Below are 18,882 nucleotides of genomic sequence, written 5' to 3' on the forward strand. Positions count from 1 at the left end.
TTTTCTCTAAACGACCTTCGGGTATTCTACCATAATAAATTAGCATAAAAAGTCAATTTAAGTACGCGAATATCAAGCGATGTGCAACTTTTAACTGTCTTATTAACCAAACTAACACAATGGTGCAGTAAAATGCAATTTGTGTAGTTTCGCTTGTAGTCCATTCTGTTTGATTGGTTTGTTTCTAGGCCATTCCGTACTTTCTCGATTGATTTTGACTTCGACATGACCTAAAATTTACATTAATCGATGGTCAATTGGTCGAACTTTGTGTTGGGTAATGGTAATGTCGTTTAACAGATGAGTATTTGCATATTTTAGAATACAAAGACAAATTTATATTATTTCTTAATAACTTGTACGTCTGTGTTACTAAGTCTGAATATCATCTCATCAGAAAACTATGGTGGCACCTAACACAAATAGTCAGCAGGTGTTAAAGATGATCCTGAAGCGATTTTTTCATTACTTATTCCTCAATTTTATGTGATGTTAAAGTGCTATTTAACAATGGTTTTAAGGTGTTATTATAAATGAACACACATTTTAAATTTTTTTTTCTCGCTTCCTGTATTATATTTTATTATCAAACTTTTACTTAATAAACTGTAATGTAATTGAACTCTTAAAGAGTGTACAATATTGAAGCAAAGCTTCTATACTGGCGTTGTATTACTTTTTTTCTCTACAGTAAAATGCTGTGGCCGCCGGCGCGGAACTAGCGCCACAAGATGGCGTATGGCGTCGTCACGGGTAGCGTCATAGAATAGCGGTTCTTGACATCGATTAACTATTTCGATAAATTCGTTTATTCGTTCGTTATAGTCATATATTTATTCTAAGGCCCAGTTTTTCAGTAAGATGTTAAAATTTTGGTTAGTTAATCTTGGCTAAATTTGAACCAATTTTTTAACCCTCTTAGCCTTTTTCAGTGCTTTAAACCAGGTTGACATAATCTTGATTAGATAACCATTTTTTTCTTTTGCAGTAATTGTGCTCGCGCATGTGCAAATGGCTAAATTTTAAATGTATTATAAAGCTTGCATGTTTGAATAAAATCTGAATCACACTCTTATGGCATTCCTGTTCTTCTTTTGCCCAATATATAATTTACAATGCAGCCGACTAGTGTGTCTTCATTTGGCTTTGACAGACTATCACCTGTAGCTGTACAGTACTTGGTACTGTGGACTGTGGTATACCAACAGTATATGTTGCGTTAAATTTATTTGCAAGCTCTTCTCATTCACAGGACTTTTACTTACTGCTTATCACTCCTATTTCTTTACATTCTAATATTCTTCTGTGTTTATTCTTCTGTGTCGTTAAATTACTAAATTACTATACGGAAAAAATCTTGCAAGAGTACCAGGCTGGCTTTAGAAAGGTCAGGTCTAGTACAGACTAAATCTTCTCCTTAAAGGAAATCCATACAACTTGTTACGAAGGCATTGTTAGTCTGCATGTTTTGTTTGTGGATTTTAGACAGGCATATGATAGAGTCGATGGAGTCAAAATGTATATAGCAATGGAACATTTGGATATACCAAAAAAATCAGACTAGTGACTCTAGTGACTGGTGAATCAGACAATAACTCTACCTAACTTGGGAGACCAAATGATAACGACCCTAAGAACTACAGACCAATAGCCCTACTATCGGCGACGTTCAAGCAACTAGAACGACTTATCTACAATAGAATTAGTCCAAAGCTACTTGAATCAATAACGGTTGATCAGGCAGGTTTCCGACCGAAAAGAAGCTGCGCAGATCAAGTTATTTCACTTACCACATTTATTGATGCAGAGTTCCAGAGAAAACTTAAAACTGCAGCCGCATTCATAGACCTAACAGTGGTCTACGATACAGTCTGGAGAGAAGGCATGATATACAAGCCCCTTCGTACAATTTCCTGTAAATCCACGTCTAGAATAATCAACAGCATGCTAGCCGACCGAGCGATTCAAGTAGTCATGGGAACCGATATCAGCACCCCAAGAAAACTGAAGAATGAACTGCCTCAGAAATCTGTCCTAGTTCCTCTTCTCTATAGCCTGTACATAGCTGATATACCAGAAACCATATCAAGGAAGTTTGGTTACGACTATGACTAGGTCCTTGCAACAAGGTGTAAGTCATTTGAAGAAACAGAACAGTTCCTCACGGCGGACTTACACACAACGCTACCAAAACAGAGGTTTCTAGTTTCCACCTAAATAACAAGCTTTCTACCAACCGAGAGAGCAGACAGGATTCCGATCAAATTATGGTACCAATGATCACCTCCATACAGTAAATAAGCTCATTGAAAAATCTATAGAATACAACAAACCTCTTGTCCTTACTTTCATAGATTTTCATAAGGCGTTCGACACTATCGACTATCGAAATAGACAGCCTTATAGAAGCAACGAATGACAGCAGGATTGACCATAGTTATAGTAAACTTATTTACAATATTTACAAAAATGCCACTATGACTGTTAAGATACAGGATAAAACCCGACCAATAAAAATAAAACGTGGGATAAGGCAAGAAGATACATTATCACCGAAATTATTCATAACGGCGTTAGAGTATGCCTTTAAGATGGTCAATTGGGACCACAGAGGAGTAACAATAGACGGCGAAAAACGTAACCATCTCCGTTTCGCAGATGACATTGTCCTTATCACAGATAATTTAGGAGAAGCCACAGATATGTTAAATGAATTGGACTGTGCATGTTCGAATGTGGGCCTTAGAATGAACTTGTCCAAAACTAAGTTTATGACAAATATGGTCCTCAATAACCATTTACCTATTCAAAACAAAGTGGTAGAACTGGTGGAGAAATATACGTATTTGGGTCATTATAAGAATCAGCAGGGATAACCAACCATGCGAAATCCAAAGACGAATTACTTTAGCGTAGGCAGTGAGCTTTGGAAAACTGCGAGACACACTTAGGGCCAACATACCAATTAGCCTCAAAAGAAAAGTATTTGACCAATTCGTATTACCGGTCATGACCTATGGGGCGGAAACTTTGACTCTAACAAAGACTACCGCTTCAAAATTGAGAGTAGCACAGAGACGAATGGAACGGTCTATGCTGGGAGTGACGTTGCGGGACTGAATAAGAAACGAAGATCTGCGAAGAAGGACGAGTATTGTTGGTGTTGTGGAACGCATAGCGGAACTAAAATGGAATTGGGCAGGCCATGTAGCGAGAATGGATGACTCACGATGGACGAGCAAAATTATACATTGGAGGCCAAGAGCAAACAAACGTAGTAGAGGAAGACCACCTACACGTTGGGATGACGACATCAGGCATATCACCAAAAATTGGCAACAAAGAGCACAAAATCGCAAAAAATTGAGAAGTTTAAGGAAGGCCTATGCCCAGCAGTGGACGTGATAAATGAAGGCTGGCTGATGAACAAGCTTGCATGAAGAACACTCAACACCCAATCCTCTGATAATGTCTACCGCAGTTGCAGATAGATAATGTCAGGAACAAAAAAAATCTGAAACAAAATAAATCGGCCGTGAACTGCTACTACACTCTTTGGTACTTAATAGATAATTTAATACATATCATACCAAGGTTAAGTGGCTTTAATACTTTTACTATTAAGATTATAAATTTGAATAACCTATGCATAAAGAAGTTTTTTCCACAGTTTACAACCAATTTTAATGTCGAATTTAATTATCTGAAAGTAGGTCAAAAATATATTTTATCGTTTTGTCGTAACTCACAGGCACAACAGGTACTACTCAAATAAACAAATGGCTGCTTAATGGCGCATTAATGTTTAAAAAATGCGTGTGGATTAAGCTCTATAATGGATTATGTAATTAGCAGGATTAGATACACAAGTATACTTAAAGGAAAAAACTTTAGTTAAAATAATTTTTTAGTAAAATCAGCAACTGGCAATAACTGGCTTAACAAAATGGAGGAAACTACGACATAATTAATTGATCGGTACGTAATGTATCATATCAGCAAAATAATCTCCGAAAACATTAATTTCTTCATGATAGTCTTTCGTACAGTTTGAAACGTACTTTAACAAACCTGAATCAACCAATACTTTATCTCCTCCAATGTGAGTGATAATCAAAAGACGATCTTTATTAGTTTGAAATTTTAATTCAGTAGACAAACTTTCAGTAAACGCCTGACCAGTATTTGTACCTGTTTATCATGCCAAACGTTTATAACAAAATGTCCTGTAATAATCATGTTACAACCAGATAAAATATATTGGTGCCTTTTCGCACGTCAGTTTCGTCGCAATGTGGATCTGCTAAAAGTTTTTCCACCATAGATATCTGATTTTAAAAATAAAACGAATGCACTTTTTTCGAATTGTTTGTTTTACCTTATTATCTATATGTTGCGGTTTCGAGGTTTTCAGTGCTTCTGTAATAGCTTCTTGTGCTTTCATTATATCAAAAGCATATATATATATATATATATATATATATATATATATATATATATATATATATATATATATATATATATATTAGAATAAAGGGTTGTCCACTAGAATTACACTTTAATAATGTCTGCCGCGCTGAAGATGAAACGTACGGAACAGGCAATTTCAGAACACGGTCTATAAACTTGAATAATAATGTATCTTTATCTAAAAAGTGCAGCTGAATTTCCAAAGAATTTTTTTAGATATATTCAAAAATTGTTTTGATTTTATTAATATGCACAACAGTCAATTAAGACCTAGGGCATTTTTATAAAATATGATCATGAGCTTAACTAATTACAACTATTTCTAAACAAAACTTATGTATAGCTCACTACCATCCTTTCTACATGTCAGAACCATCTGATCCTTTGCGATTTAATGAACCTGGAGATATTAGATACTTTGTTCAAAGCCATTAATTCATAATTAATTAATTAATAAGTTATTGGTTCTTCTCTCCCGCATCTCAATAGTTTTCTTTCCCATCTTTCCAGAGTATCCTCTTCCTTTTTTATCTATCGTGATATATATATATATATTATATATATATACATATATATATATATATATATATACATATATATATATATATATATATATATATATATATATATATATATATATATATATAAATGATGTTTCTATGTCCAAGAACGATATTTTTAAAAAATAACTTTATTAACAAGGGACTACTTACTACGGTAAAATGCAAAAATAAGAGTGACCTATACAATGAAAAAAGTAAATTTATAAACTCGGTGACGCCGAGGTGTGGCATGCTGACGCTGTCCTTTTACTCTAGCTGAATCAGCAGTTCTGGTTTCTTAACTCCTCCGGGGCTAGATGAGAACTATGGGGTGGCATAGTTCGAAGAAATGGAAAATTATCTGGTACCTTTTTTTCTCGTACTGTGGATTCTTTTGGTGATTCTGGATTTGTCCTTTTTGTGTATATTCGCCAAATGGTGTAGACAAGGAAAATGTGACTAAGACATATAAAATTATGGTATAAAAACTGACATGTTGAAAATGAACAGGAACTGTGTCTAGATTGTCTATTTTGTTTTCTTGATCTGCTAAAGCACTTTGCACATTATTTAATTCATCTAATTTTATCGAGTCTATTTTTATTGGTTTAAAGTTTAGATCACTGACCGGCATTTTTAGTAATACTTCTAAATTTGGCAGTTCCATTTTAACAAAATTTGGGGTTTTTAGTTCAAATGTTTTTAAAACGTAATTGTCTATATATATTTCGCACGCACTATTGAGTTCGATTAAGTAACTACCGTTTAATGGAATATTGTCCGAATTCTTATCACATTTTTGAATACTGATCACTTTGTTTAGCGTTATTACGATCCACTTATTGTTTTCTAGTTTTTGAATTTTTATATTATTAATTTCTGTTGGCACTGATTGACATTGATTTACAAACTTTGAGTACTGTATGAGTTGAACTTCGCAAGGGGCTGTTGGTGTTACTTCAATTGACTGGACATCGTGGCATAAATATTCTTCTTCTACCAATTTTTGACATTGAACGTTGGCAAGTGCATATTGGTATCGATTGGAAAGTAGGAACTTGGATTTTGGAATAATTGTTCTAAAATGAGTTTGGTATCTGGTCGGAAAGGAATAAAGATGATAATAATCATAGTCATTGATCTCAACAATAGGCAATTCAAGTACAAAAATTATTTTATTTGCTTTACTATAACTTTTTATCTTAATTATTTTTTCGAATAACAAAATATTTTGCAAAGATAATTCAAAAGGGAGTTTGTTATTTTTAAGAAGTTTATTAACGTTTAAAATTTCGAGAAATAGTTCATTTGGGTCGGCTATTGAATTATGAAAGGTATTTAGTTTTGAAAAGCTGATAGCAACTTCGATTTTTTCTAATAGATCATAAATAATTTGGAAACTAGTGTAAAATTGCGATACAAGGCTTTCTAGTGCAAAATAATGAAATGTCTCAACTTTTTCTATCTTTATATCTTTAATTAAGTTTTGAACTTCTGTTATTCGTGAGCTTAAAATTAACTGGTTATGGGCTAAGATTTTTGTATTATTTTCAAAATTCTTTATTGAAGATCTTAATAAGGTAATTTGATTTTTAACTATAGTTTTAATATTATTTTGATTATTTGTTAGAGTTGATATAGCGTCGTCGTAACGTTTTGCATCGTTTTGGTCTAAGTTTCCGGTTATAAATTTGATTGCGGAACCTACACCATCAAATAGAGATCTTTTAGATCTGGTATTCCAAAAGGGATTTAATTGTTTTAACTCAAGATAAATTTTGTTTTCCAAAATTTGAATTAAATGATAGGAGTCTTGAAATTCTTTATTAAAGCTTAAAATTTGAGAAGTATTTATAAGGGTATTTATCATGGAATTATATTGATTTTGTAGAGTTAGGAAATTTGTAGTAATATTTGTAATGTCATAGATATGTATAAAAGTCCAAACATCTGTCTGAATTCGGGCTGTGCCTAAATGAAGAGGTAAAAGTCCGGGATTGTCGTTTAGGTTATGGATTTTGGATGTGTCTCGTCTTGCGTCGACGTTTGTTGTCCAGAGGATGAACCTGCAACGGGAGGTTTCTTTAGTTCTTTGATATGTATAATTTCTGTCTGGTTAATGTCTTTTTTATATTTAAGTCTTTGTCGTACAAGTTCTACTCGGTTTCTGTCAAGAATTTTAGTTATTTTGTAGGGACCTAAGTATGGTTGATGTTTTTTGTTACGTTTTTGGGTATTAACTTTATAAACTACTTGTCCAATTTTGAATTCTGAATTTATTTCTCCTTGATCGTTTCTTTTATTAATTACTTTAGTTTTATTTTCTGTTAGAGTTTCATGTACTTTTTGGTAAACGTGTTTTAATTTGTCTTTATGATTATTTATATATTCGGAATAGAAATTTTGAGAAAGAAATAGTTCGTTGGGGTTTCTAGAGTCTGTATGTCCGAAAGTCAATTCAAATGGGGTAAATTTTGTGGAACTATGAATAGAATTATTGTAAGCTATAAGAGCATAGTCCATTAAGTCATCTTCGTTAGGATATGTCTGTTTTAGAATTCTTAAATGTTCGATTAAAGTAGAGTGTATTCGTTCAGCTATTGAATTTGATTCATGGTGGCCAGGAGTAGTAAAATGAACTTTGATTTTGTGTATTGCTAATAAATCTTTTATTACTTCGTTATTAAATTCTCTACCTTTGTCTGCTATTATTAATTGGGGAATGCCGAAAGAAGTGAAGTATTTTATTAAGGATTTCGCAATATGAATCGCGTTTTTACCTGGAATAGAATAAGCTTGGGCAAATTTAGTAAATGCGTCCGTCATAGTCAAATATTTGTTACCGTCATATGTAAAAATATCTATATGAACAACTTGAAAAGGTTTGCTGGCGGTTTCCGTAAGCATTAGCGGGACATAGGGGGTGTGTCTACCGTATTTATTTTTCTGGCAAATAGAACATTCGTTAATGTAATTAGTAATAGATGTCTTCATATTTTTCCAATAATAATTTTGACGTAATTTTTCGAAAGTTTCATTAATTCCTCTATGGTTAGTTTTTCCTTCGTGGTAATTTTTTAATAAAATGATTTGTTCTTCTTCGTTCGCTACTGTATTAATTAATCTAGTGCATTTAATTAGTTTCGGACCATTTTCAGAAAAATGTTTTAGGTAATACTTATTAAAATCATTATACAGGTTGTCTTTACTGAAATATAAATAAAATGTATTGTTAAGATCTGTGTAAGCCATAAGAAATTCAAAAATATATTTTTCATTATCAGTTTCAGGAATTTTGACTTTAATTATTTTATGGTTTTGATAAGTTTCATGAGTTATATCGGTTTTTGGGTAAACGTTTGGGTACACTAAAATTTGGTGAACTTTGTTATTTATTATTTCATCTAAAATGGGTATTCCTTGATTCGTTGTTTCATTTGCGGTTGAATGTTGTGTAGATTCATCTGAGGTTTCGTCTGGTGTATCTATTTTGTCTGGAGGTATTCTTATATCAGAAATAATGTTAATTTGTCTTGAGTCGTTATTGTTACTTGTTGAAAGTTGTGGGTCTAATGGATTCTCTGCAAAATTTTGGAGGTATTTTAAAATATCTTCATCTACGTCTCCAGGATTATTTACTATTGATTCATCTTCTAATTCGTTAATTGTAATACGAGATAAACAGTCTGCGTTTGTATTGTGTTTTCCTTTTTTATACATAATTTTGTAATCGTATTCTTCTAGTTTTAGACGCCATCGTATTAATTTTGAGTTTGGCTCCTTTAGACTGAAAAGCCAAGATAATGGTTTGTGATCCGTGTAAATATAAAATTTTCTTCCGTAAAGGTATGGTCTAAAATGTTTACAGGCCCATACAATTGCTAGTAGCTCCTTTTCTATAGTTGAATAATTTGTCTCTGATTTATTTAGAGTTCTCGAGGCGTATGCAATGGGTCGATCATTTGGAACATTTCCTTGTGATAATACAACTCCAATTGCAAAATTGCTAGCATCTGTCGTTAAAATAAATGGTTGGGAAAAATTCGGATATTGTAGAATGGGGTCATTTGTTAAGATTTGTTTACAAGTTTCAAAACAATCAATAAAATCTTTATCGTGGTTTACTTTAGAACCTTTTTTCAAACATTTGGTCATCGGTTTAGTAATTTTTGCAAAATCTTTTATAAATCGTCTATAGTAACCTAGTAATCCTAAAAAGCTTTTTATTTCAGTTTGGGTTTTTGGAATGGGAAATCTTTTTATGGCGGAGATTTTATCAGGGTTTGGTTTAACGCCTTGAGGGGTAATTACATGTCCTAAATACATAACTGTTTTTTGTAAAAATTCTGACTTGTCTAATTGTACTTTTAAGTTACTCTTTCTGAGTCTTTCGAAAACTATTTTTAACTTTTCAAGGTGCTCTTGTAAAGATGTACTATAAATTAAAATATCATCTAAATATACTATACATGTTTCGTCTGTTAATCCTCTTAAAACATTATCAATAACTCTCTGAAAGGTCGAGGGTGCATTTTTCAAACCAAAAGGCATTCGTTTAAATTGGAAGTGACCTTGTGGTGTACTAAAGGCTGTTTTTTCAACATCTTGTGGGTCTACTTCTATTTGGTGGAAGCCACTTGCAAGATCTAGTGTCGAAAAGTAATTTGCTTTCCCTAATTTATCTAAAATTTCTGTTATGTTTGGTAACGGGTACTTATCATCTACGGTTCTCTCGTTTAACTTTCTATAATCTATTACTAGACGCCATTTTCTTTTTCCTGTAGCATCTTGTTTTTTCGGGACCACCCAAATGGGACTCGAAAACGGAGAATTGCTATCTTCTATTATACCTTCTGCTAACATCTTATTTATTTGAGATTTAACTTCTTCTCGGTGAACTTCCGGGAAACGATATGATTTTGTATATATTGCAGAATTATCAGTGAGTTTAATTTTATGTTTAATACTATTAGTAAAACTTAAGGGTATTCCTTCGCAATAAAATATGTCTCTATATTGGAAACAAAGCTTTTTTAGTAATTCTCTTTCTTCTTTGTTGCAATGATTTATCCTTATATTTTTTAAATTCCTCTTTAACATGTTATCATCATTAATAGACATTTCTTCATCAGTTTCCATCTTTCTTATAAAATTAATATTTACTATATCTAATGGTTCTATATCAAAGGGTTCAGTAATACTTAACGTTGTCTTATATTCGCTTATATTCGTAATAGTGGTTATAGCAAAATTATTTTTTACGTTAACTACTGCTTTAGGCATTTCGATTCCATTACCGAAATTCTTATATTCTAATATACCTAATCCTACATTTAATTTTACCGGTATTTTGACTATTTGCTTAGTTCTAGGGGGAATAATTATGGTATGATTAAAAGTTGATTTGGGATATAATATATTCTTTTTACTGGGTTCAAAAATTATGGGTATCGTTACATAAGGCGTTTTCATTTGTCGCATGTTGACATTAATTGAAGCTTTTAATTTTTGTAATAAATCTACACCAATTAATCCATCGAAATTTTCGCTAAATTTAAAAACATAAAACTTATTATATTGATTTACTTTAAAAATGTTAAAAGCTGGAATATTAATTATTTCATTGTGCATAGAAATTCCGTGAGCCGTCTGTATATTAAAATTTTCATAAGAAATAAAATTTTTATAAAATTTATGCGCTAACTGTGGAGATATCAAACTTTTGGAAGACCCTGTATCTAATAAAAATCTGGCATTGAGTTCAGGAATAATAATATGTGGTAAATCTGCTATAGTTGTATTTAAATATATTATGTCGGATTGTAATTTTCTTGGAGCATGCAAAAATTTGTGTTTTCAACATTTTGAGTGGGATTGTGATATGATCTTTCGTTTGTCTCATTTGGATTGCGATAAGGACTGGATTGAGTTTCATAATTGTTATCGTAAGGCGGAAATGAACTTTGAGTTGGGTGTACGTAGTCAGTGGGAATATTATTTTCGAAGGGGTTTTTGAATTGTATTTGATCGTTATTAATTTGTTGATTAAATAATTGCGTGGAGGTAAAATGTGGTCTAGATCTTAAAGAAGTATTTCGTGAATTTGTATCCATCGGTTCTAACTGGTATTGATTTTGATTTTGGGGTTTATTATTAACATTTCTTTGTTGAAAATTAGGGTTGTTAGTATGGAAGTTCCATGGTCGGAAATTAGAATTATTATTGTCGAAATTTCTTGGGTTGAAATTAGAATTATAATTATTGAAATTTCGGAAGTGATTTTGGTGTGGTTGAAAAGTATTGTTGGGATAAAAATTATTATTTTGGTATTGCGGTCTGATGGTTTGATATTGGTAAGGTGGAAATCTCATATTAGGGCGATTTTGTTGAAAATTATTTCTAGGAATAAAAGTTCGATTAAGATTACTGTTTCTCGTAGGATTATGTCTCGATGATGGTCTAAAAGAATTTTGTGAGTTTAAATTATTTCCACGCTGTAACGAATATAGAAAATTCTCTTCTTCGATAACGAAGCTCATAGCTTTCTCTAAACTGTCTGGGTTTCTCAATCGTATATTTGTTTGTAACGATAAGGGTAAGCCTCTAATGTAAGTTTTTAAACATAAGTCATCGTAACTATTTATTCTAATTAATTTCTCTTGTGCATTAATATTAAGCGTATTTAATTTTTGTGTTACTAAACTACGTGTTTCTTGGCATCGCATGCCAAAATTATAAGGGGTTTCATTTTTGAAAGGCCTCAATGTTATCAGGTCTTGGATAAGGCAATTGAGATCTCTCTGGTCTCCAAAACTAAGATTAAGGGCATCTTTTACGAGTTGCCATGTATTTAATTCTGTCCTAGAACCTATTAACATTTGAGCTCTTCCATTTAATTTACCTAATATAGCTCGAAGTAAAAATGTATTTAAGGTGCCGTCTGTTTGGCTAGCAAAATTAGTTATTAAATTTTCACAATTTTCTATAAATATGGTTAAGGTATGTGGATTACCATCATATGCTGGGATAGAATCTAAGTAAAGTTTTAACAATTGGTAGTTTGTTTGAGCCATTTCGTTATTTTTATCGCTATTTGGTTCTAAAATTAAATTTAATTCTGCTACAAGGCTACTTAAATCTAATTTACTATCAGTTTCACTCATTAAATATTTATTCTTTTTATTCAGATAATATATCAAATTGTAATAAAATATAAAATATGTTTCAATATAAAACTTTCAACTTCAATATAATAAAATATTTTCAAAAATATGATAATATAATATAGTAATAATAATCTTTCTCTTATTAAAAATATCTCATAAATTAAAACCTTTAAAAATTGTTTACTTTCGTTAGCTCTCTGACTATAAGTATTTTCAAATATGGAAATAATAAAATGGAAAATAAAATGGAAAAAATAGGAAACACTTACATTAAAATGTAGATTTTCAGCATTTCTGCCTATAGGATTCGACGATTTTGTTCTTCTCCCAGGTCTTGTTGAAACTACTGCTTAAATCTGCTGCCTCTAGGGTTCGACGATTTTGTTCTTTCCCCAGGTCTTGGTGATACCTTGTCTAAAGCTGATCTTGGACACTTTCACAAAAGGTTCGGTTTTCCGGTAAATCGTTAAAACGAAAAACTACGCGAAACTGTTCGATTTTTGTAACGGTTAGCGACGTAATTCCCGAAAATCTGTACTGACTGCGCCAATGATGTTTCTATGTCCAAGAACGATATTTTTAAAAAATAACTTTATTAACAAGGGACTACTTACTACGGTAAAATGCAAAAATAAGAGTGACCTATACAATGAAAAAAGTAAATTTATAAACTCGGTGACGCCGAGGTGTGGCATGCTGACGCTGTCCTTTTACTCTAGCTGAATCAGCAGTTCTGGTTTCTTAACTTATATATATATATATATATATATATATATATATATATATATATATACATATATATATATATATATATACATATATATATATATATATATATATATATATATATATATATATATATATATATATATATGATATAGTTGATATAGCCTTCTCTGCAGTTGATCTCTACCAAACTTCATTTCATTTCATGTCATTTCTATACATATTTAATTTTTCCCAGAACTTCTGTTCTTTTTCATTTCTTATATTGCTCTTGCCACTTCCCCCTCTGTATGCTGCCTTTTAAGTATTTCCTCTTCTCCAACTGCTCAGTTGACTACTGCTTCGCGCTCCACCTCACCATTCAATAACTCTTCCGAGTATTTTTTCCACTCCGTCATTATTTCTACCGGATCACTAATTAAATTTCCATCTTTGCCTTTCGTATAACTACAATGACTTTGGTAACCTTTTCGTATCATCTTAACTTCGTGATAGAACGATTTCACCTTTTTGTTTTTGAACTTTTTTCACTCATATTATCTATCTGGTTCACCGTCCTTCCATCTGAAGAGATGACCCACATACCTTTGTACATTTTTTTTCATTTTAGTTGTGTACTTCTGACCACCATGTTTTTCTCCATCGCAAATCCAATAAGTATTTGACCATTATCGTTGGATACTTCATGTTTACTGTGCTTACTAGCTACTGCAGTGTACAGAGAATCTTTTCCCACTTTAGCATTACAATTCCATTATTACTTTCACATCACGTTTAGGTAAGCGTTCGTATTCGTCATTTAACTGTTTGAAGTAAAGATCTTTAATTTATTTCGTCGTCCTTGTCTTCAAAACGGTGCATGAATATTGATTATACTCCAGTTTGTTTTATTACTTTTAAAACAGGGACAGGAATTAAAGCTGTCACTTTGTCCTTGATATATTTAGCTACTAAAAAACCAGATCCGAGCATTCTGTCTGTTTCTCCACTTTTAAAGAGCAAAGGTTCCTCTGACATTCCATGTTGCCAATTATATCTTGTCCTTCTTCCGCTTTTGTCTTATGCTCCTGTCTTGTTTTATTTAATTTTCACAGTTTGTAATCCTTTTCGTCGCATTGTTCGTCCATTTATTCCCTGCTAGTGCTTAGTTTTTTGGTTTGGTCTCTACCAACAACATTTCTTTCACGCCATTCCAGCGCCATATTTCATGATCGGAGTGTATTTGTCAATTTACTTTTGTTTTGCATGATTTTCTTTTATCCTATTCCTTTTCAAGCTCAACCAGATAGACTCTTTCTCCCAACTTCACAGCCTTCCTTATTTGATTATCCTACTGCTAATTCTACCTGCATACAATTTTTCATTACATTTTTTAAAGTATATGGGTTATTTGTATCCATGTTCAAGCTCTGTATAACTTACTTTTACGCCTTTTTTTATTTTCTAAACTTTCTATTTGAAAAACTACCTATTTTAACTTTGTATTTTCTTGTCTTAATGTTACACTCTATTGTCTCTCTTGTATCTTCTCTACATTATTTTTACTCTTTACAGATTTCACTAAATTCATTTGATTGTTCTTTAATCTTTTTACTCACTCCTGCCATCATTTCCATAATTTTTTATATGGTTTCCTCCATTTTCTACCTTTTAACGGGGAGATCCGCTTATATTTCGACTCTTGCTAAAAGCACACTGTAACTGTTCCTTTTGATCTCCTCTTCTCGTCTTGCCATTTTCGTCTGTTGTGGTATCGTCGCTTTCCATTTGATCCTGCCGTTTGCCCTTTTCTTCTCTGCTCATTAAATATGGTCAGTTTCATCGCGATAGGGGCCTCGCCCGGATTATAGGACTTCACTGAGGATTTGACAACACCTCTTTCCAATCGACCAGGGCCAGCTCTAATATTCATGACGTTTTATCTACATATATACTAACCTTACTTGTACTTCTGTATTTACACTGCCAATTTAAAGCCCACTTTTAATATTTTGATTATTATTTTTCGCTCTGCGCTAAGATTACCCCATTAGCTTCACACTTTAAGCGTTGGATATAATTGTTATTCTCTGCATTTTGCGAAAAACTCGGGATTATTGCAGGAGCTAAAAACAATTAATAATTACACGCTCAGCGCTACGTTACCAGTTACATAAAATTTTTTTTTTCAAAAATGTTAAAAAATTAGAAAAGCAATAAATTAATTGTCTATTCGATTGTATTAGTCTTGCCAATAACTTATTTTATATATTGTAGAAACTGCTAAATCAAATACTTGCAGAAGAATAGAATATAATGATCGAATTCGACGTTGAATTAGACAAAACACCTCTGACAGCAAATGAAAATGCGATAAAAACAGCAAAACAACAGGGAACAACGGAAAACACAGGTGTAAGTACAGAAAATACGACAAGAACAGCAAGACAACAAGGATCAACGGAAAATACTAGTGTAAGTACATAAAACATCCGATATAAAACATTTTCTATTAGAAGAGCTGTCTGATGTTCTGGTCTTATCTATGCTATATCAATTTGTAATTTCTATTTGTTTAATTTATCGATTTTTATCCATTCTATAGTATAAGTCACAGTTAGAATGCAGTGTTGGTCTTATGGCGCGCAGCGATGCCGCTTATTTCGGCACAGTGGTAGGTGTGTGGTGGTTTGGCGATAGACTGAGAAATCAGGACCGTACGCGCTTCGTTTTAAAAATATTTTCTCACTAATTTAACTGAGTTAAATAAGAGAATAAACAAAAAAAAAACAAATTATTTTTTAAAAAAGCCTGTATACATACTAGTTATTTATGTACCAAGGGTATTAAATAGATGTTTATGCCCAGAGGGCGACGATGTTACAAACCCGAGGGCCTCTGGCCCAAGGGTGTGTAAGTCGCCCGAGGGCATATACATCTATTAATACCCGCGGTGCATACAAACTTTTATTAGTTTGTTATTGCATCTACAAATAAATATATGTTCTAATAAATCTACTATATATATATATATATATATATATATATATATATATATATATATATATATATATATATATACATATAAAATATTTACTAGTAGACATTCTATCGTCCGTGTTATGTTGCTAAGCTACGGAAATGCTGTCAAACGTGTCAAGCTAAAACCGTGAAAATGCAAGATTTTTTGAGATCCCTAACCAAATTTTAAAAAAAGCGGAAAAAGCATCGCAACAGTTACTACCACATAAGTCGAGAGATGTCTACGACAAAGAATATGAAAAATTACAGAACTGGATGATAGAAAACCATGTAGAACACATTAGTGAAACTGTGCTACTTGTATACTTTGCCGATCTCGCCGAAACATTTTCTCCGAGTTCCCTGTGGTCCAAATTTTCAATGGTAAAGAAGACTTAAATCGTAAATAAGAATATTAACATTGCCAATTTGAAATGTTAAATAAAGATGTATCTATTAAGTTATCTTTTTGTTTGTATCTTTACGCCCGTGCGGGCCATAAAGTATACTTTATGCCCGCGTATTTATTAAGTGTATTTAGTATTTAAGTGTATTTAAGTGTATTTATTAAGTACACTATTACGTAGTTGGTAACTAAGCAATAAACACACAATAATAAACTACTATGACATAAAATATCTAATACCTCGTAAATGCGTATATACATATATACAAAAAAAATGCAAGTAGTTTACCCTATACGACACGTTAAATATATATACATAAGATACACAAGAAGATCATAACTGAAATGTACTGTACGTACAGTACTAAAAAAATAAATGAGTATTAAATCTGAGATATTTCTCGTTAACTAATACTAATCGAAATCCATATCTAAATCATCCTCATCCTCTGAATCATCTCCTATATTAATTATCACCGGTTCAATATCTTCCTGCAAATTGTCCAACGCAAACATTTTTTCTTCTACTTTCTTGATGTGATTCAAATAATTATGCCACTACTCTTTAGATACGCGTTGGTAAGCTTCTTTTATCAACCGTTCTACCATTTTTTCTTTAAAATCGACGTTGTTTAAAGCCACATACCTTTTTGCTCGACTCCACACCATTTCAATCGAGTTCAGCTCGCAATTGTGAGGCGGCAGTCTCAAAATCTTAACGCCATAATTTTCCGCAATTGTTACAATTTTGTACTTGTCGTACTCGTCTCTAAATTCGGCCGTAGTATCCAGTAATTCACTTTTTAGGTAATCTGCCTCGAAGAAAATGTTCTTTTCGATTAGCCAATCCTGATTTGCCTTTTATTTCACAATTTTTTCGGGAAATCAAATTTGCGGGAGTGGTATGACGCCTTATCCAAAAACGTCAATGTTTTCTTTGTCTCTCGGCAAGTTTGGTATAACGTCTTCTTAAACCATTCGTCATATAGATCCCCGTCCATTTCGTCGTGGGAATCAGCGGTTCCCTTTTTGGCCAAGAAAGTTAATTCGGCCCATGTCACAAAACCAGTTTCGCTTCTAGCATGAAAAAGAACAATCCACTGACCTCTTTGGGTTGGAGCTTTCAGTCCAATAAACACATCGGTATAAACAAGGTTTACATTAACCTTCTTCCTCAATAGTTTTATTTGTCTGAGGTACTTGTGTCTCTAGGATATCTTTTTTTTTCCATCATTATCGAATCTCGACCTCTTTTACCATATTCAAAACCCATGTCATTTAGTAGCTTACAAAATGTGGTTTTTGAAAAAGCTGGTAGGTCCTCATCATCCTTCACTCTGTTCATTATGCTGTCGACGGTTGGTGGTACGTTTTTTTAAAAAAAATTACGGACAATTTTCCTTATTCGAAATTTCACTCCCTCATCGTAAGTATTCTCACGTGAATTGGACTGGAAACTGTTTTTCTTCCTATTTTGTACCTGTTTCAGTTCGCCTTGCTGTGTCTCTTCGCAGATGTCATAAATTGTGCGAACACTCACACCGCACATTTTCGAAACTTTTTCCACAGTAATAGTCAAGCTGTCACCATTTTTTAAGTTCAGATGATTGTTCAGTACATTTTACACTACACCTTTTACTTGCACACTAAGAGTCATACCCTGTTTGAAATTCACGACAGATACTGGCAACCATGATGTAGGTACTTTCATGCGCTTGCGAAAATGAAATTGAACTGAGCTTTCATAGTTTTTGCCAACAAGTTTTTGGTCTAATGGCCAGTACCCAAATCGACAAAGAGACATATTTGCTTTTCGTACATAATTGGAATTAAAACTGATCCTCGTTTTACAATGGAAGCTATTGAAAATTGATAAATATAGATAAGCTATCGACAATGAGTTTTTGATATATTTTACTATTTTATAGTACTTTTCTTTATGTTATTGTTCAGTTCGACATTGTAACTTTCTTATTTATAGATAGATAATTGAATCATGCTTTAGATGAAACAATAATGATACTCTTTTATACAACCGTAGGCAATTGTTGCGTGCGCGTATATTCCAGTGCTATGATTCTTAGATCCGGTCCTGATGCGCCGCTCGAGGCAAACCGGCAACGTGGTCGGCCGTTCTTCCGTAAGAAATACATTGCCTATCTTACTTGCACTGCATTCTAACTGTGGCTTCTACTATAGTGACATCCATAATTAAAAAAGAAGATACTGTTTTGCGCCGTTCTATATCTCCTCATAAAAGATTATTCTGTACGTTAATTTTCGTATTTCTGTCGGAATATTCCCTACTTCTCACCTTCTTCAATGTCGGAAAAGATTTGTACAACTCTATAAATTCAATTAAGAATGGTTTTGAAATGCTTCTTATATCGCTCATTTCGTCTACTCGCATTGAAAACTTTTGCTGAACTGAAGAACAAACTGAACTTCCGGCCACACGTTGCAAGTAAAACCGGTGGTAAAACCGTAGAACCTAAAACCACACACGTAAAATCTTCAGCATGTCAACGAGAGTACAGGCCGCGCTTGGAGGCCCGCGCGTGATACCGTCTTG

The 18,882-nt window shown here is 32.7% G+C and overlaps 1 protein-coding gene across 1 annotated transcript in view; it reads left to right on the top strand.

The window, feature by feature from the left end:
- LOC140447849 (uncharacterized) overlaps nt 1–18,882 on the top strand; it is a 62,646-nt gene that overhangs the window by 24,333 nt on the left and 19,431 nt on the right. Inside the window, exon 2 of the mRNA XM_072540748.1 lies at nt 15,161–15,358. Within this exon, the coding sequence (XP_072396849.1) occupies nt 15,200–15,358 (159 nt within the window). The 5' untranslated portion in view covers nt 15,161–15,199. The remainder of the gene's footprint in view (nt 1–15,160; nt 15,359–18,882) is intronic.

The sequence above is a fragment of the Diabrotica undecimpunctata genome, chromosome 1 (assembly GCF_040954645.1).
Source record: "Diabrotica undecimpunctata isolate CICGRU chromosome 1, icDiaUnde3, whole genome shotgun sequence".
Taxonomy (NCBI): Eukaryota; Metazoa; Arthropoda; class Insecta; order Coleoptera; family Chrysomelidae; genus Diabrotica; species Diabrotica undecimpunctata.